At 35.6% G+C, this 21,364-nt stretch overlaps 1 protein-coding gene across 9 annotated transcripts in view; it reads right to left on the bottom strand.

Moving 5' to 3' along the window:
• DOCK9 (dedicator of cytokinesis 9) overlaps positions 1-21,364 on the bottom strand; it is a 134,248-nt gene that overhangs the window by 2,712 nt on the left and 110,172 nt on the right. For all 9 annotated transcript variants that reach the window (XM_075045930.1, XM_075045933.1, XM_075045936.1 and 6 more), the window contains exons 40-52: positions 20,427-20,564; positions 19,930-20,112; positions 19,146-19,259; positions 18,790-19,005; positions 16,981-17,038; positions 14,459-14,565; positions 9,305-9,427; positions 8,850-8,963; positions 7,196-7,342; positions 4,893-5,103; positions 3,173-3,363; positions 1,945-2,045; positions 1,611-1,749 (exon numbers count right to left, since the gene is read on the bottom strand). In XM_075045930.1, coding sequence (XP_074902031.1) covers positions 1,611-1,749; positions 1,945-2,045; positions 3,173-3,363; positions 4,893-5,103; positions 7,196-7,342; positions 8,850-8,963; positions 9,305-9,427; positions 14,459-14,565; positions 16,981-17,038; positions 18,790-19,005; positions 19,146-19,259; positions 19,930-20,112; positions 20,427-20,564 — 1,842 coding nt within the window. The remainder of the gene's footprint in view (positions 1-1,610; positions 1,750-1,944; positions 2,046-3,172; positions 3,364-4,892; positions 5,104-7,195; positions 7,343-8,849; positions 8,964-9,304; positions 9,428-14,458; positions 14,566-16,980; positions 17,039-18,789; positions 19,006-19,145; positions 19,260-19,929; positions 20,113-20,426; positions 20,565-21,364) is intronic.

Genomic DNA, 21,364 nt, shown 5'->3' with positions numbered 1-21,364 from the left:
TTTCACAATATTCTCCAATACTGGTGGTTAAAAAAAGTTAGTTTAGTGGCACGCTTTTCCCTGTGATAGTATAACAAAAGAATAAGAGAATGAAAATAAACCCTATGCGCTTGCTGTATTCTTGTGCTTCACCATAATTATATGATAGCACAGAGCTACTCATAGCACAGTACCTGAAAAAAACACATCAGGAAATAATGGAGAGCAAGAAAGTGCATGAAGTGAACTTTAGACACTTGACACATTTTTGAACAGAAAAATATCACCATAAAAGTTTTGATACCATCTAACCAAGGGTAGAATAAAGGCAAAACTTTCTTATACAAGCATACGGAAAGCTGTTGCACCAGCAAGCTGACTAGCTTTTTGAGCATATTATTATTATCCAGGAGAAGAGTAATTTAGAGATGTCAAAAAATAGTAAATGTGTAGAGTCATTGTACATCTAAAGGATGCAATTCCGAAAAAAAGCTGGAAGATTAACAGAGCATTTAAATGTCAGTTAGACTGAATGCCTCAGGTAGGTCTCAAGTTTGATTTTTTCCTGTACAATTTGATTTCTGAGTAAAGCCTATAGTTTTTGTATCAACAAGAGAAACTCAGAGCTCCTCTTTGTATCAACTGGTTATCCAGACCAGGATGCATTGGTTCCTAGACTAAAAAAAGTTGCTATTATGCTTGTACCCAAGGAAGTCTCAGACATGTATATTTGTAAGGTAAAATATTATCAGAAATCACAAGTATTTCTCGCGGGCTAGAAACACGAGTCTTGAGGATTAAGAACTATGATTCACTATATGGCTCTGGGAAAAGATTATACAAACAGCAGTAGATGAAAGAAAAAGGAACCTGAAGTGATCAATATGATGAATAAAAATGTCAAGAAGGCAGGGATCAAGCATGAACTGTCAGCCCTTGCTGTCCTAGAAATAATATCCTTGCCTCTGAGGTCAGAAGACATTTCTACCATGGATCCCAGATTCAAGGTCTTACATCTCACTCCATAAGAGTTCTGGTTTTCCTTCTCCGGTATCTCCAGCTTATTTGCAGTGGATTGACCTCAAGAAAACATCTCGGAATACCTCTTAAAAGATATTTAACTCTGTCACAAAAGTAAATATTTGTAATTCCAAATTCTAAAGAAAAAGGGCTAAGCTTGCAGATCAAATCCCCCTACAGCTACCAGGAAGTATAGACTAAAATAAGCTTTTTGGGTCACTGAATAGAGAGCCCTGTAACTATACATACGAAGCATAAATGACATATATATTCATGTCATTAAATTTGTTTTATATTTACTGCAGTCTTCCTCTCCTACAAATAAACAGGCTGGTGCCCACCAGATTTACTTCCTTAATGAGGGAGACTTAATTCTGAAGGTCAAGAAAATATCTGCAGAAAATTCACAAACAGGAAAAAAAATGGTGAAGTTCCACAATTCCATGATATGCTTATACTCCAATAGAGAAAAAAAACAAACAAAAAAATAAACAAAACCAAACAAAAAACCAGTCCCTTTTATGTAAAGCATTACATACACTTTTCCTAGTGGGTTCACATTACAGCTACATTCTGAATGCTGGTATGTATAATTTAATTTCAGCACATACTTGTTCATGCATTATTTCAGAAAGCTCTTTTGCCATTTCTCTGTAGTTGGCCTTCATTTCTTCCTGATATTCCAACTGATCTTCCTTTATAAGTCGTTCATTTATACCCAGACCATGCCCACAAGCTTCAACAAATTGCCTGTTTTACATAAAATAATTAAAAAAGATCTCCATTAGGAATACAAAATCCAAAAGATCAATTCAAAACGCCAGCTTAAAGTATGTTAATGCAAAAACTGTAAAAGTTAAAAGTTTTAAAAAAATTCTTATGATACCAGTCTTGGGGGAAAAAAAAAAGTCAATCTCCCCCCCCCCCCCCCCCGGCAAAACATACCTAAAAACTTCTTTTAGTAGCTTTACTTTATTGTCTGGATATCTTTTGGTGTTTGTGTCATCTAAGAAAGCTCTTGCATATGCTAATGGACCAGCATTAACCTAAAAAGAACAAGAATTACAAAATAAAGTCAGTTCTCTGACATATTGTCTTAGCAATAACAGGTACTACAGGTGTCTGTCTGATTTGCTTTTCTTAGGAAAACACATTGATTTCAAAAAAGCTGGACTTATGAAATAAGAAAACCGCTGGAGCTGGAACATAAGAGCAGGAGAGGCATCTACAGCACTCTGTATGAACCTGTCCTGGCACAAAGAAACCACTTTGATGATGTAGCAAAGTGACTGCTGATATTGCCAATTTGTCATCTCTGTTGATGAAAGTAGGGTGGGAAACTGAGAAAATGAGCTAGATCTACTACTGTTTGGTCTGCTTATCTATTGAAAACACTCTTCCAAGCTGAAAATTCTTCAATAATTAGCAGAAATTCAACAGCACCATTATGACAGCTACATGAAAACTGGATTCAACAATTTCTGACTCATCCCTATTATTCTTTTATATTAACAGTAAGAGCCCCTCCCTTCTCATCCGAAATGCTAGCTTGACAACTTGCTGATTCTGGAACCTTGCTTTGTGTACTCTCATCACTGCATTAAGACCCTTACCATATTGATTTGTACACGCTACAACTGCTTTATGTACTCTATTTTGGTGAATCTGACAGTTTCTTTATACATTCAGTTCTTGCTTGCCTTAGGCAAAACAACATGTTGCCCAGTGAGATTTTCTACTATTACCCTTCTCTATTTTGGCACTTCCTCTTCATCTCCATAGGAGTCTTACCAAAATACAAAAGTAATAATGACCATGTTGAACCTACTGTGAGCAGACCTACATTTAGGCAAAATACACTTATTCATCCTCATATGGGAAGTCACTATTTTATGGTAGTTTCAGCTTTAAACCAAAACCTGGTGGGGCTCAGAGCACCTTAGATTCCAGAGATGAATCTTAATCCTTTCAAGTAATTGTCCATGATCAGTGTTTATATGAAATGCTTTTATTGCTTTTCCTATTCTGGACATAACTGCAAACAGTGAGCATATTTCTAATTTAGGACATTCTTGAATATACAGAATAGAAACTAATGATAAAATGCTACTAATATAATTTTTCAGGGACAGAATCAAGGACAATAGCTGAATGGCAAAGTATATGGTCTTACCTGAACACTGACACTTCCTTGGAGCTTCAGCTGCAATTTGATCATATCCACTTCAGCTGAAGAGCAAAGCTGCCTAAGTTCTGCAACTTTTTTACTCATTTCATCAATGGCTACTTCAATTGGGTTTAAATCAGTATGGTGCTGGTACATTACTGGAATGCGCTTTTTCACATAGGGGAAACAATGTATAGCTATGGACGGAAACAAGTTTAATACAGTTAGAAAAAGCTTTTTGAATAAGGTGTGTTCTGATAGAATTTTATGCTAAAATCTCATTTTGATGTAATTAGTTGCTCAATTTAATAACTTTATATAATCAGAAATACTACCAAATGTACAGGGAAACAAAATAGTGAAAATGTAAATATGCATAGGCTTACATGTATTACAGCAAAGAAAGATCATTGTCATTACTGCTACTAATAATAACCAAGAAATAAACCATTGGAACTTAATTCATATGAGAACTGTAAAAAGAATTGCTTATCATCCACATATCTCAAAGAGGAGAAGAATCAAAAATAGAAAAGCTGTATTTTCTATTTCCTCACAAGTATTGGCTATGGACAGCTGGCATTATGAAGTCGTTTATTTAAGTTGTTTTTATCACTATATTAAGACAGTGATACAGAAGCACACACTTAACAGAGACAAAACACAAAACAGTCTTTTATTTAACAACAAGGAAAGCTACACTCCCGATTCACAATTCTTGAAGCTGAAGCAAAAAAACCCCCAAATTATTTGAGGATTATCCCTTGAAGAAACCAATTTGAAAAACCTAGTTTTGGCTAAAAATATTAAAAGTAGTTTGGCTGATAGCTATAAAGGACTTTAAGTGAAATGGAAAAACCCATACAGAACAGAATTAAGTCATTTGAATTAATGCTTCCAGTCAACTTGTTATTTCACATACTCAGATTTACACATTATACAGAAACACTGCCAAACACACTGTAACTTTTAATTATCTCCCTTAAAAGCATAATAAAATGTTTTGTATCAGTGAACTAAATATCTTTAAAGTTTGAGGCCATGGGGAGATAGATGGGCACTCTCTCTCCCTTCTAAAGCTAACAAATGAGAAACTAAAGCACAGTGATTAGACCAAAGCCACAACAGAACAGAGGCTGGAAATCAAACTAGAACCTGCCCTTCAGGCTCTTCTAGTGCTTTAGCCAAAAGAACCAATGCTGCATTTTACACATTCCAAGACAGAAAGAATGTTGAAAAATCTCTCACCCAAATCAGCAAGCATAATGCCACTGTTCTTCAATATTTTATAGCAAAGAGGTGAGCACAGGAAAGGGCAAAGGGAGAGATGCAAACATTCCATTATAAAAAAAACCCAAAATTATTTAAAAGTGAAGGGTAGTTAGAACATAGTCAAATATGAGATTTTACTCTTTTTCCAACGCTTACGGGTTAAGAAATCACAATGATATACGTGTTCGCAGATAGTAATTTATAAGTGTTTGCATATCACAATTTTTAGTGTTACTTTCAAGTATGTACTAATTTTAAAAGTTTGTTTTGTCTAACAGTATTTTGGTATACTATGCAACTCTCGTCACCTCCAACAGTCACATGCGAAATCTTCTAAAGGATTTTTTCTGACAAAATACACAACATATAGAAAAACCTAGTATCAAGAATTAAGTATAAAAAACAAAATAAAAGAGCAGTTCTCTTTTAAAGGAAATTTCCATTCAATCAGTACCTGTCAAAATAGTCCGTCGCTTACACTGTTCTTCTACTCCTCCTTGTCTTTTACCAGCTTGAGTAAAAGGCATCTCAAACATAAAGCGACGAATGTTATGGGTCCTTTCAAAATCTGTTTTTCTTTCTTGCAACTCTTTTTCTTCAAAGTATGGAATTACATGTGTAACTTGAATATATGCATACTTTGAATCTAAATCCTTTGGATTTACCTTAAAAACATGAAAAAAACCAATCAGATAGCTACACTGTGAATAAAGTGGATTTAATTTTAGTCACATAACTTTCAGAAATTAAATTTGGTCTCAACCTTCAAATTACTGAAAACACAGGAAATGTTAATGGTCTCTCAGGGCTTTTCTGTGTTCAGTTTCTAACTATTGGGAAGACAACATCGCTAGATGCATTACAATGTGTTCTGCTTTTTGTTCTGTTTGGATTTTTTTGTGTTTTTTTTTTTTTTTTTTTTAAACACTCATTATTGATAATTGGTGTATGCAGATCTGCAAACAAAAACATAATACAGAGTTATACCCTTGATTAACACTGGAAGGCACAGATACAGAAAACCCAGAAACAAATACTTGTCCTCCATGACAGCTGATACAGCAGTAGATTGGAGACCAAAAATTGCTAGTGATATAAAAAAGTTAATAATTAAAAATAAACCCCTACATTCCAAATAATTCAGGTATTACATTCAGAAGGTACTCCTCCCAACCCATCTCAACTCTGACACCTTATGAGGGTCCCAAAGAATATACTGGTGGGAGCAGGGCAAATTGAAGGCTTCACTATTCAGTTCATTTTGTTTCTAGAACTGGATGAGTTCATGGACTGGCTGATCTTTAATTTGGTAAAAGCAGCAACTAGTTGCTCGTACCAATAGAGAAGGCCTCCAAAGTCTTCACCCAACAGGGTCACTAAATGGACCAAGGATTTTTTTTTTTTTTTTTTTTTTTTTTTGTAAATTCCCCCAAGCATGGGATAGAGAGGGCACCCTAAACCTGTGCATCTTTCTAACAGTTGTTGCCTACCATTTTTGTCCCATGTCAAATATTCATGTTATCTCTGCCTGTCTCTGAGCCATTTCACTTCCATAAACTAAGTGGGAAAAACAACAATGCGAATACACACATGAAGTCACTAGGTAAGTCGTGGAGCAAACTGGGAACAGAGCTAAGGTCTCCCTGCTGTTACCCATTTTTATTGGAACATGCTGCTTGATTAATTACTTTTTTTTAAAATCTGCAATGTTTTCAAGATTATTGGACTGGAACTTAAGTCGTAATTTATGTACTCATTCTGATACAGCTGACAAAAATGTTCCCTACAAATGCTAACACACACGTGCATTATAATTAATTGTAAAGAATTCAAGAGAGTATACTTGAAGACCTGTGAAAAACTGAGATTACAATATAATTCTCTTGCCTTCTGTGGCATGAAATCTAGCCCTTGCATAAGTCCTCCTCTCCTTTTAAAGTTCCTATATCGAAAAGCCCCATCACTGCTGCACATTCAGGCCAAGAAGCACAGAACTTTGTGATCTTACTGGTAGAATCAAGGAACAGAAGAGATGGATAAGGGAAAATCACCATAAAGTCTGAATCCAAACAAAAGTTAAAAATTGGCTGAGGAAGGGAATAAAAGGAATGCAGAGAGGCTTCTTGTGCAGTATGTGTTCTTCTCAGCATGTGGGATACTGTAGCCCTCTTCAGTTAAATGGTTTTGGAGCCTTCAATTACAAAGGAAAACATTTCCTATGACAAATGTAGATTTAACCAGATGACTTTGCATGAGCATTTTTTTCTACAGTTTAAGTGTTTATAAATTGAAAAGGCTCAGAGACATAAGCAAAGTATAACAAGAACAAATGATACAGAACTAAAATGTTATTTACATATGGTACTTTTCTCAGTAGAGGGGTCTGTTTCTTACTTCAGAAGAAAGTTTGGACTCTGCTTTCAAGGTGCAGAAAAGGGAAAAACTTCCAAAGAATGACTGTGCATGAACTGGCAAGAAATACAGCTAAACATAACACAGGATATGATCATAGTCCAAATTTGTTCTAAGACACAATTATTATTGTGAGACATAACACTATGGAAATCAAGCTTTTTGGTTGTTCTTAAAGGTAAACTTAATAGGAGATGATATTTCTCTCATGCCCTTCAACCAGTAGAGTTTTTTAGACACCTATGTCTGTGTGCACAATGAGTGACAGACAGTGATCCCACAGTATTTCAAGTGGATTAGTGGAAGCAATATATCAGAATTTTTTAGAGAGAATAAAGATCATACCTTGCCAGAATCCTGAATCATTTTGACATTTTCAGACCCAAATTTGTCAGAGTAGAGTTTTTGGAGTCTTTGGGAAATCTCTGAGAGAGGTGTGAGTTTAGGCTCTTTATAGATATATTCCTTTCCATCTTCATCCTCAAAGAATCCCTGCAAAAAATGAAGTAATCAAAATCTTGGAAAAAAAACACATAGGACAATGATTAAGATGAACATAATGTATGTGGTTCAAAGCAAATATAAACATTTAACATCAGGATTCAAGCATATGTAAGTAAGGAGAAATTAAAATCTAAGTAAAAAAGGTTTCCTAAGAGAATAAAAAAAAAAAAAACAAAACAGAAAAATGTAATTATCTACTACAGAATGAGTGAAAGACAATGGAAACACACATTTAAAATTGTAAAGGTTTGTTGTAATTTTATGGTGTGCCAAGCCTTTGAGATAACTTTTCTTCACTTTTATTTAAAAGTGAACTTTCAGCACTGTTTCACTTGCCAAAACAGAAATCTTGCTGCCCAACACGACTATCTGATTCACAAGTGAGTACTTTGGCAATGGTTTCTATAAAAATAATCTGAAAAATTTCTTTATGTAGTAATAAAAAATTAATCCCGGAAAATGAAATTTAATTTACCCCCAAATGTTAATTTTATGTTGTACTATCTTGGCATATACTACTTTACTTTCATTACATAAAGCATTTGTTTTAAAACCATAAGTAAATGCAATAGAGAGTATGTGGAAAGTGAAACAGGTCATTGGTTGAAAACAACAAGCCATGTCTGAGTTCACATTTGGAATTGGAAAAGAAATATTTTTGTCATAAATGAAACAGACAAAATAGAAAAGCACAACATATCATGTATAAACACAGGCTAGATTGACAAAAATACCCACATCAAACTAAGGTGAAATGCAGTAGTTTTTACTGCATTGCTTGCTTTGTAAGCAGTTACTGTAATTACCTCAACATCTGTTTCACTGTCTGTAAACTGGTATTGCTATAAAGTTATAAAAGACAACAGAATACATGTAAAGTTATACTGCTCAGAGTATTGTACAATTCTCCATGCTCAGCTGAACAATTAGCAACTGGGCTATGCACGTAGAAAGTGTATTACTTGATACTGCGTGATACCATACTGATACATAAGCGTTCTAGACATAGATTAGATGTGAAGCTGTCCAATACACAGCCAGAACTTTTGTTCAAAGCATGCAATACTGATGCATAGAAGAGAGTGGTTTGTTCTCTAAATGGAACTTAATGTTATTTTTTGAATTGCAATGGCTATTAATGCATACCAATCTAAGAAGCAGCCTTGCAAACCACACTGTAGCACTACACATTAAGTCAATACATTGCTAAGAACTGACATTATAGAAAACTTACCGCTGCCTTAAGGTAGTAAATAAAAGAAGAAAAAGGACAAAAAGGCAAAAAATTTACTGAGGAAAATAAGGAAGAATTGTATCGGAATTGATACATGTTTTAAACTAAATTATTGACGTTTAATTATTTCTTACAGAACACATTTCTTGTACTTTTTATGTCATGGTATCAATATAGATGATGAAATAGTATACCTTGTAAAATAAATTCCAGTTTTCCTTACAGCACAGAGCAGACAAATGAAAGTTAATTAATACTCACCTGTCCAAAGAACGCTACCCTGAAATAAGTTCCCAGCAGTCTCTTGCCTGTATGCATAACTTCTGTTACTTTACTGTATGCTCGATGAAGAGTGTCATATAAATGAGCAAGCCTCTAAAAATAAAAGAAAACCATCAGGGGGTAAAAGAATAACGTAGAATTTTCCTATCTTAAAACAACAATAAATTATGCCCTTGTAATTAATAACAACTAAAAACACTGTTTCATTGAACAGTAGCAATAGCTTTAGTACTTGTATCAGAATGACAATATGCAAGATTAATTTTTAATTATTTACATTTATTTAAACATTTTTAATTATTCAAAATTAAAACAACATTCATATTTCAGTTACAATTTTAATACTCTTGTTCTGTGATGTCAAATGTGTCATGCAGTTAGACTAGAAAATTTTTTTTTTTCTTGCTCAGAATTACTTATGATGAATCTAGTACCTCAAAATCTCGCCGTTTTTCATAAATGGGAATTATAAGTTTATATATGTCAGCAATGAGTTCATAGCGTTCTGCCTTCCAGAGTCCATCAGCACACTGCTCCAACAACTCCATCAGCACATCCTAGATTTGGATAAACATGTGAAAAAGTAAAACAATTCAATACTTGTGAAAAGCACAAATAACTATACTAAAGTTTTTCCCAATGAAAAAGGAGATCTTGACTCAAAACAAAATTACCAACACACAGTAATTTAAATTATTGTGGCAATCAAAAATTGCTAAAGGGAAACAAAACAGAACAGAATGGTCTGAGTGTCCACTACTCTTCATATTTACCACAAACAGCATTTTTCTTTTAGATACTCCTGACATCTTAAGTCCACAAATGACACCTGTGTGAGGACCCAAGGTCTCACCTTGAGATCCTTGTCTTACCTTGTAACATGTTTTTATTTTTTCAAAAAACCTTGGGTTTTTTTGGTTTTACACAAAGAACATTATCTTAAAAAGACAGCTATACAAATACTTGACCGCTATTGTTATGAAGGAAACTATCAAACAAATTACATCAACAATAAAATAAAAAGATACAATTCCAAAATCTGTACTCAGAAGTAATTATCAAGGTACAACAGTGGAATTTGGTACACTTGGTCCAGAGTGAAAATACATATAACAACAGTTAGAGAAGCTGAGAAACCCTGAAGGGTCAAAACAGAGTCACAAGCGACTTGTGCAACGATCCTTGTAGCAAAAAGATAGTTATTTAAGGTTAAATAAGCACTATGCTTATCTATATATTAGAATGGACGTACACATTTTGCATTAGAGCAGTTACATCATAATTATGAAGTCCCTTCCATCAGTTTGTCATAATAATTTATTTTCCACGCATTTAATTTCTCCTACTTCAATAAGCGTCACAAAACTATGATAACATTCGTACTTTACTTTAGTTTTCATAAATTTAAAATTACTTGGCTAACTCCATTAACTCAGTTATAACAAATAATTTCACAAATATTATGGAACAGCTTACAGCTCCTGTGATGAAGCTGTCATATACTTGGTCATGGCTTGAGTGTGACAGAATCACTGTGAAGAAGTTCATTCCCATCCACATACCCTAACACATCTCAGTTTTCTTCAAACATGTCTGGAGCTCCAAGTACCTCCAAGAGAATCCCAGTCTAAGACTGCGAGATGTCAGAAGACGTGACATTTCTACTTCTTGAGACCTCCTGGTACCATTCTTGCATCGTAGTGGTGAAACGCAGAAGCTGGAAATGACTCCTTTTATCCATAGAAGGGATCCAACGCTACTCTATTCCCCTCCTCCCTTTGGTAGAGGACTAAGACAGCATAAAGGTATCACTAAGAAAAGCCAACTTTAATATTAGAGAGCAAAAAGAAACTGAAAAATGCTACCCTTATCCGTGTGCTGCAATGGTCCCTAAAACATCCCCTCCTTTCCCCCAATCATTATGGGGCTGTAGAGACTCTCCAATATCTCCATCCTCAGCAGCCAGGTGGTGAGAACTGAAAGACCAGCGTCACTGCTGGACCACAAGGGCTGTCCACAAACACTGCTTTGTGACAAGGGTCTTAGACGTCAGAGGGCATCCAAATGCAGCAAAGGAGTACAATCTTGTTTGCACACAGGAAAAAAATACGAAGAGCAAAAGCTTCACGTGGGAGAGCTGACAGGAGGGAGGAAAAGAACACAACGTTTCTGCGCCACCTGCCTCAGTGTTCATCCGTTCTCATGGGAAAAGTTTTTTTCCATATATCCAATCAGAGTTTTCTCTTGTACCCTGTGAGAACGGCCTCCTACTCTGTTATGGCGCACCTCTTGGAAGCGTCTTATTCATCCACTAACCACCTTAGGAGCTGGACTTCTTCCAGTTTGTTGGTGTCCCTCTTGACTTTGAGGGAGCAGCGCTGGGCACAAGATTACAGATGGGGTATCACAAATGCCAAGTAGAAGGGGGAAAACCCACTTCCCTCCACTTCTTGACTCCATGCTCTTTGTAATACAACCCAGTATGCAGTTGGCCTTTGCTGCCACAAGGCTACACTGCTGATTCCCATTCAATCTCTCGTCCACTAGAACTCCCAGGTCCTTCTGCAGAGCTGCTGCCCAGCCCGTCCATCCCCAGCCCGTACTGAGACATCGGGTGATTTTTTTCGCAGATGCAAGGCTTTGCACTTGTCTCTGTAGAACTTTGAGAGGTGTCTGTGTTCCTTCAGTCTGAGGTCCCTCTAAATGGCAGCAGCCCTGTCCCCCAGCATATCAGTCACTCCCCTCTCCATTTAGTTTTGTCCGCAAACTTGATGACACGCTGTATCCCGTGACCTAGATGGCTAATGAAGATATTAAACGGTATCAACCTGAGTACCTATGAAGAATACCAGCCTTCGCCACCACACTTAAAAGTGTCTTGTATGTTTGGGTGAGTACGTATTTCTGTTTTTCATAAAGTGCTTTAATATATTGAATTACACTGCGTGTTGATCACTTAAAAGAGCTATAATACCATCTGAGCTGTGAAGCCATTTCATTTACCAATCTGCAAATTAGAATGATTCCTCTCATGGAAAGTCATAGCTAACAAGATACCAGAAAAAATAAATAAGGAAGGTAAGAGCTTAACTTACTATCCGTAGTGGAGCTGTATTCTGGCAGAGTTTATTTTGGAAAAAAACAGCCCACTTGAATGAAATTGTTTCCAACCTTAATCCGCACGGAATCTGGCACCTGCCACAGGCCTGTTAGCTGTAACTCAGATCTCTCACAGATGGACTGCTTACAGCAAAGCCTAGCATGGAAACAATATCAGGTTCCAAGCTTTTACCCTCCTATTTCTGACACCCAGAAGACTTCTAGCTCTGCAAGGAGAATTTGACTTGTGCTGCTGAATAGGCTGTCCACATAAACAACTGTTCATGAAACACACACGGTAACTTTGTTAAAAAAAGAAAGCAAAATTTTGTTTTTTCAGCTGGCTAGTTTAGGAAATGAGTCAGGCTAACCCTGGCCTGAAAGAGAATTCTTTTAAAATGAGAATTAAATTGAGAATTTTAAAAATTTTGATTTTTAAAATTAGAAACCACATAAAGTCTTAAGACAAATTTCACCTAATTGGGAAGACTTTATATAAATTGGAGAATATAAAGGATGCTTTGCCCCTTTTAGAAACATGGAGGGATCCCCCCTGACCCCCCCAATAGTTCTAATTACTGACTGTTTTGGAGATTTAACTCTAAAGTAACTAGCATCCAGGGAAATGCCAAGTTTCAAGAAAGAAATTCCACGAGTCTTTGTTACTACGTATAGGAAGAATTCCCATCAGAGCATCATTTTGCTCAGTAGTAGTATAGTACAGCTTGAAAGATATGTTTCTGCTTTCTGATTTCTGTACCCAACTGATCTGTCATATGATTTTTTTTTTTCTTAGACTAATACAGTTTTCCTTACACAAGAACATACCAAGGAAACACTCCATATACGAATATGTTCCTATTCATGAAGCAACTAGACTACCTGGTTTGAAATTCTTCTGTAAAATACTAGTCATCCTAATTTATTCATGATTTTTAGTCTACTAAAAACCAAAGAGTTTTTCCCTATTATTACTCTTCCTGGGTGAACTATAAGAAGTTAACTGAAAAATAGTAACTTTTTTCAATATTTAACCAGTTACAGTACTATATGGTTAAGTTTAAAAAGGGAAAAAGAAAATTTGGTGAAGTTTGATCCTTTTGCAAGATCCACATGCTTTCAATTTCACTCTTGGCTTAGTGTTTCCATGGAATGGAAGTAAGAGATGGAAATAAATTTGCATATGGTTCAATGACCCAGAAAAAGCAGTATATCCTTTTTGCAGGGACTGGCTAATGAGAAGAAGAATAAAGACATTCCAATTTAAAAAATACGAAAGAATTTAGCTCTGACAAATGGTTTGTCAGGTAGACGCTGACAAGAATTTCCAACAAAAGTTTCCATCAGCAGTAGTCACTAGAAAACCAACTCTTGGCTCACTTAGAGCAGCTTACATTTCCCTTTGAGTAACATGGTAAATTCCATGCTGGATGAGGAGAATCAGTGATTTATAGAACATAACACAAATTAAAAAAAACACCGATCTGCTATTGGGTGTCTTTGGAAAGCAAAAGTGCTATATTTCTCATTTCAAGTAAATCCAACTCCTGCCTCCCCTTGCCTGAAGAAGGAAAGTCAACAATTTTTGTCTTAAAACAATAGAGCAAAGGAGTACCAGAATTTAGGAGTAAAACATAGGTACCCTAGGCCTAAAGCCAGGCTTAAACAGCTAAGTCTTTAATCTGTTCCTCCTAAATCTGTTAGCATAGCCACAATTTGCACAATCAAATAATTTTGTCATACACCTTCACCATATATAAACTAAAACACAAAAGAAAAATATTTTTGTTGTACAATTATGCTTACACACCAGGGATTTTTTCAACACACCTACTGCAAGTAGTGGTCTGTCCCTCCCTCCACCACCTATACTGGCAAAAACATAGTGTAGATGTAACTCTTCATGAGCAAGATTATGAATAATCTTTTCATGTAGGCTTCTTAATAGTAAAATTTACTGTAGAGCCAGAACAGATGGATCCACAAAGATACAAGGTGTGAAACTTAAGCCAGGAACAAACAACACTGATGCAAGTCTGGTGTCAGTAAAATGACTTTCATTGTTATGGCATATTTGCATAGGGAAACTGTAAACCAACAAAAATGATCTTCATAATTGCTGGTATAGTAACAATCTAAATCAAAGTCAGTTTTAAAAGAAAACCCAGATCTTGTTAACTCTAATAAATAAGCCACATTACTGTTCAGCCTGTCATATAGCTTAAAATTCCATTTTGCTTAATTTTATTCCAACAGTGGTGTTGAGTTGATGTGCTAATGCTTTATTTAAGATATATGCATATAGTAAATTGTCTAAAGCTGGGACAGCTCACAGAAATTTTTTATTTCAGTTTCAGGATAAGAATAGCAGCTAAGACGACAATTATAATATCCATCCTATTAGTCAGCCTCCAGACTGAAACACAAAACTTGGGAAAACAAACAGCACTTCAATGTGCATCAATTCTAACTCTCCTACGTTTACTTACTTCATTGAAGTGAACATCTTGCATTCCAACATCCTCCATCATTGAAGCCTCTTCATCTATATTAGGTGTGATTACCCTGAAAGCAGTACAACCTTGCCTAAACATCCCTGTCATTGAAAAAGAAAAATAGACAAATTTACTTTTTTCCACCAGAATAACTGTCATGGTTTAACCCCAGACAGCAACTAAGTACCACGCAGCCACTCACTCACTTCCCCCCCACCGAGTGGGATGGGGGAGAGAATCAGAAGGTAAAAGGTAAAACTTGTGGGTTGAAATAAGAACAGTTTAATAGAACAAAAAGGAAGAAACTAACAATAATAACAATAATTAAATGACAATACTAATAAAAGGATTGGAACATACAAAACAAGTGATGCACAGTGCAATTGCTCATCACTTGCTGACTGATGCCCAGTTAGTTCCCGAGCAGCGATTCATCCCCCAGGCCAAGTCCCCCCAGTTTATATACTGGATATGACATCACATGGTATGGAATACCCCTTTGGCCACTTGGGGTCAGCTGCCCTGGCTGTGTCCCCTCCCAACTTCTTGTGCCCCTCCAGCCTTCTTGCTGGCTGGGCATCAGAAGCTGAAAAATCCTTGGCTTAGTATAAACGCTACTTAGCAACAACTGAAAACATCAGTGTGTTATCAACATTCTTCTCATACTAAATCCAAAACATAACGCTATACCAGCTACTAGAAAGAAAATTAACTCTATCCCAGCCGAAACCAGGACAATAATACTAGGTCATTTTGCAATGCTAGATAAGGCAGAAGCCATGTTTAAATATACATACTCCCAAATTAATAAATAAAAAATAAATCCCGCCTCCCAGTGCGTGATTAAAATATTAGACCTCACATTACTCTGTAAGTATAAATAGGTTTTAAAAAAACCACAAATGTTAATATCTGGACTCTTACCTACCATAATAAATAGCGTCTTAATCTTCCTAAATTAAACCTGTGTCTAATCTACCCCACCCTAAGTCTAAGGTAATCAAGGTAACTTCTACAGTATTTAATTAAACTGGTGTGAAGTCATGCTGGAACTGTGTACTCTAACAGGCCCTGGCATATCAGCCTCCCCAGTCTGAACAATATGAATAGACTGACATCAACCATACAAAATGATCAAAGGATGGCAAACCAGATTATTCAGCTGTATATATAGAAAGTCAGTCTACAAACAAGAAAAAACCCCCAGCTATCTAACTTTCTTTACTGAAGTAAGTATTTGACAAAAATGGGGTTTAGAATGTTCTAATGTGAAACCTGCCTCTTTTACCCATTCTGTTTAGCTCTTTTTTATTATATCAGATTGCTGAACTAAGAAATCGGGGGGTTTGGCCAAAAACTGTATTAATTAAAGCCTCAAGAGCAATCAGTAAATACTACAGAAGCACAAGGACTTGCACATATTTATTTCACAGCTCATTCCTACAAAGATTCTTTCTGCTCAGGTGGGAGTCTGACCACCAGAGGTTTTACTGAATGACTACTTCAAATGCATGGTTTTGTTTTGCTCCTGGAAATACCACAGATAGAAGTTTGACCCTCTATATTACTAAGAGGAAATAACTTTTATGACAGTAGACAAAAATAGCAGATCACCCAAAGGAATCACAAATTGATACAGATTATCACTAGTTATCAGTTAGTTGTTATCAGGCTTCCAAGAGGACATAGTAACTTTGATAATCAACTTAGTTTCAGATTTGGTCTCACAGTAGCTTCTGAAATCATTGGGGCAGGGAGGATAGCCTATACACTATACAAGTATCTGGCAAGCGGCACAAAAGGAAGAGAGAAAAGGCATCTGCTTCATTTTGAACTGTCATGCAAAAGCAAAGAAAAAAAGCTGCGAATGTGAATTGGCCTACAACAACAAAAGACTAGCTCAATGTCATGATCAGTCTTAACAGTTTTCTGAAACTTTCTTCTAGAGATCTGTTTTTCTTAATAAAAGCCACATAAGCTTTTATTTTCTCAAACCCCTAGCTGGGAACTCTTCTGACCCTATAAATGAAAGATAGTTTCCTACCCTATCTCAACGGTCATCAGAAACCCGCTTTTACAGACAGCTGCTAGCAGAGAACACCAAGACAGGTGAAGCATTCTGAGCACTACTACCACTGACTCAGCATCTGAAAATTTGTATGAATTTATTTTGACTTCTCTGGCAATGCCAGGTTTCCCTATATGCAGTGAAAGACTACTTGTTGAACAAGAATATTTACTGATAAGTTTGCTTTAGAGAGGGTCTGACTTCAGCTATTAGCAGCTCTGGTGCAAAATAATAACTTTTACTTTCCTAAAAATTTTACTTTAGCTTTATCTGAAATGCTGCCACTTAGATATGTAAGTATACTCTTAAATATTTGAGTATGCTATCTGGTTAGGTCAGAATTTCTTCCTTGGTAAACACTGAAATGCCTACAACTTCCTCTGAGAAACTATTGTCATTATAGCTTAGGAAAAGCAAAATATAAACATTAAAGATTTCAAAATCGTACCTTTTCGTGTGAGATATTCTGCAACCAGTGCTGCTACATGGACATAGCACATTGCTGCCTAAAACAGAAACAATAACAATCTTATAAATTACAATTATAACGGAACTACTGAAAACAAGGTATATAAGAAGAGCCCTAGCCTGAGATTATTTCTTTGGTTTTCCTTTTTGCTGCTTTGCAGGAGATGCCCTATGACCAGTGTAAGAATTCTCCACCTCATTTATGCAAAACAGTAACTGTGCAAGAGCACTCACTCCTTACCAGAGCATTGAGGAGCACAGACAGCAGTACACAAACTGAGAGTGACCACGGATCACAAATTACAAGGTAGGAATGCCATGCTATAATAAAAATAGGCAAATCTCTTTTTGGGATGTATTTTAAGTGTTATGTGAAACAAAGGAGCTATTAGTTGTTCTACTCAACATTTGGTGGTTCTTTTGCTAACCTGTTTTGTCTGCCTTTTGGCTCCAGACCAAGAAAAACATAGAAAAAAAACTGGTGACAGACCATGTGAAAGCAGCAAAAGAAAAAGAGAAGAAATCTGACCTACGAATGGAATTTGAAGGAATTTGGTTGGTGTTGTCTGGAAAACAGAAGAAAAAGGGCGACAGAGTAGTCTCCAAACATTTGAGATGTTTCATGAAGTTGACATTGATCACTTTTCTCCACAGAAAGGAGAAATGAAAGATTCAAGATCCTTCTTTTACTAAAAAGGTTTAGGCTTACAGCAAAGTGTTACTCTAACTGTAATTCTCAATTGAACAGTTCATATACGGAGGCTGCAGAACCTCAGACACTGCAGGTGAAGGAAAAAGGTAAGTGTCTGTCAGAAATTCTCTCTAATTCACACTCTGCATGGCATTGGGCTTGGTGGTTTACAGAGGTCCCCATCGAGTCATACAGTCAGAGATTCTAAGTTTTTAATAAAACAAAATAAAAACAAACCTGAAAAGGACTAAAAGGGCTTGTCTTCTGAAAGAGCTGAAGTTGTTTCTTTCAAAATGCAAGCTAGTAACAGAACGCTGTATATGCGTTCTGTGTTGCCACCATACAGAAGAAAAGAATTCTAGTACTAAGACATAAGATAGCAGCTACTATTTCTTGGAGATGTTTACTTGCTTACATGATGACAAGTTTAACAGATATGTTTATGAAATTCAATGATGTCATGCAATGTGATTTACTTTTGGATGCAACAAACTTCCAGAAAGAGACAAAATTCATTCTGTATGCTGATAAAACACTTACATCAAGACATATAAAAATCCCTACTCCAAAATCTCCTTTTTGCTAGAATTAAATATTTTAACAGCACAGTGAAATCGGATAGCTTCCTTTTTTCAAACAAAAAGATTGTGATATATCAATTTTAAGAAAATTAGGACTTTTTTAGTAAGCAGTCTGGAATAGAATCAAGCCAAGTCTGTAAAGGCAGCTGGAGAGGAATTCAAAGAGTGGCTTTAAGTGTTTTAGCAACTGATAACAAAGATATTTTTAAGCAGATATTTTTAAGTAGAAGGTCTGTGTCTTCCATGGTTCGCATTGACCATTCCTGGCTTAGTAGCATATCAGCTACCATAGTTAAACATACAGCTTACATTAGTAATGAGAAATGACTTACAGATGTACTTGGATAGGAAAAAAACCTACCAGCCATTAAAACTAATCTACTAACAATTCAAAATTTATTAAAAATGCTTATTATATTACACACTAACAACAACAACATATAGTACATTCCATTTCAAGAAAGATAAGCTTAAGCTTATTACAAAGCTAAAACTAGTTTGATTTTTTTTCTCTTACCTCTGAAAGATCTCCATTTTTAACATGGATCCTTGCCATGCTGTCTAACCACGTCTTCCTTAGTTCAGGTGTACTAGCATAAGACTTTGCCAAACTGTACTGGAGGTCTACAAGCATTTCTGGATCATTTTCATGCTCCTTCATCTGAGCTGTAGCCATCAGTACTGTACGAATCCGTTTTGTTAAATCCTTAACATCAGAAGGGAAGGTAGTGTGCTAAAACATAGAAAAGTTAGGTTAACTACTACCTTTTTCTATTCTTTGCATAATAAAAAGTCAAAACATAATTGTACAAGATGCAATGAAAGAGTTTTCAAGCATCCTTCTACAGTATGGAAAGAAGAATAAAAACAGACCTTTATAATTCTGTCATTATTGGCACAATTATTGATGATGGAAAGAGACTGCTGAAATCTAGTTCCTCCGATTCCAACAACATCAGCAATTAACTGGCTTACTGAAATAATAACCTTGACAGAAACAAATATCTTGTTAGTGCATATTTCATGAAATTCCCTTGAGATGTACCTATGAAGCAATTACAAAGGAAGTTTTGTTCTTTTTAATTGAAAGATTTTTCCCTTAAGTAAAATCCTATTTGTTTTTTGTTGTTGTTTGTTTGTTTTTAAAGTTACTTGTACAATAACATAGGCAAGAAAAAACAGGCTTGTGTAAATTTAATGCAAACACATTCTCTGCTCTAAAGACTGACTCCTAGGTGAAGTAGCGCGAGATCATAAAAGTAGTAATCTATTGTTCCCAGCTTTGTCAGAACACAGAATTTTCTATGTATTTGTTTTATTTTAGACTTTTACATGCTTGTTGCTGCATTCTTTTCATCTTCGGATACAACAGGGTATGCCATTTAACAATCAAAATAACATCTACAAAACAGAACATTTGCTACTGACAAATAAAAATTATTTCCTATGAAACACAGAGCCATCCAATTGTTTTTAAGTATCTCCCTATACTGAACATACTTTTATTATCATCTTCTCACTCTTAGAATAGTACCAGCCTTGCTTGAACCCAAAATAACTTCTTTTATGTCTTTATCTGACAGGGCTTTGCACAGTGGTATGCAACTGTGCATCTACAAATGCAACATTTAAAAAATGAAAAATAAAATATACTAACTTGTAGATGTGTCCTAACAAAAGACTTCTTCCCTGTGTAATCAAAATTATTTCTCATTAAGAAGTACAGTAACTGTGAAGCTTCAGTACGAATTGAACTCAGTTTGGAATTACAATACTTCAGAATTTCATAGCAGAGTGCAGAACACATATCAGCTCTACCTTCATAAAATGTAGAAGGAAACTGAGGAAAAAGTAGAAAAGAAAGAAGTTATTCATTAAAACTAGCTTCAGTTCTTGATAAAATAAGCATATCAAGAAAAATACAAACCTATTAATATTCCAAAACTATGGAAAAAATAGACAGTTATAGTAGTTCATGACACAAAATGGTTTTTACAGCAATTCTAAGGACAAGTATTCCACGCTGTTAGGATCAGATCAGTCCTTATTCACCAACTATAATTTGGGATTTTAGTTCTTAAATTTTTACATAATATATTGTTAACTAAAGAACTGGATAAGTACTTGTAGATTAATTATTTTTAAACTTCTTACCTTAAATATAAGGGCCCTTAAAGCAATGAAGACATTTTTCAATGCCGTTTCAGACTGATTCTTTTGAAGGAAGCAGAGGTATACATCAAATACTTTCTTCATCAGTGGATTATGTCCGTGATCAGTTAGTAGCTGATTCTTTAAAGTGATAGTGAGAATTTAGGAGTTTTGTATGGTGACACATTTATACTATTCTAAGAACATACACAGATCATGCAAAAGCAGGAAATAAAAAAAAAATAATCTGCATAGTATTACCAAGATGTTTAATAATAAAAACATATCTGAATTTCAATTAGCTATTTCTAACACTTCATTAATCTTGCTTATAAAGGAAGTGTAGGCTTCTGAATAGACTTAGAGAATACAACTGTTTTTAACAGCTGTTAATTAAATCAATTACTATTAACAGTTCTTTGAGAGGCATGCTCGAAGTATTAATACATTTTAGTTACGCCGGCTTTAGCAGCTCAGACAGTGGAATTTTCTCATAGCAGTACCTCCTACTACAGTGCTCTCAAAAACACTCCCCTCAAACGACTGACCATATGCACTAGGTTCCTATAGGACTCTAGGATGAAATGACAAGGTCTCTCCTCTTACAAAACACCAAAATGGGTTAATCAATTCAGGGACTGCTCATTGCAGTTCAGGGAGTCCAGAACTGAGAGGACCATGTTAAGTATTGCTCCCTCAGACTCCACTGGCCCTCCAACATGATCCTAACTAGGTCTTGCACCTTCTGCACCTCCCCTCTGCACACTCCACTCTTCCGTGTCATTACTATATACAGGCATCCAAATGGTATGCTGCGAGGCAGCTACATCACGATCTCAAATAAGTTTTAAGGTAATATTAATGCAAAGAATCTAGTTTAACAAACTTTTAAAATAGATTCTTGAGCCCCAGTATAGACCTGGGCTCTTGTAGCATGCCTT

This window comes from Buteo buteo, chromosome 14 (genome assembly GCF_964188355.1).
Source record: "Buteo buteo chromosome 14, bButBut1.hap1.1, whole genome shotgun sequence".
NCBI lineage: Eukaryota > Metazoa > Chordata > Aves > Accipitriformes > Accipitridae > Buteo > Buteo buteo.
Note: the sequence above shows the minus strand (reverse complement) of the source record. Positions and strands in the feature narration are given on the sequence as shown.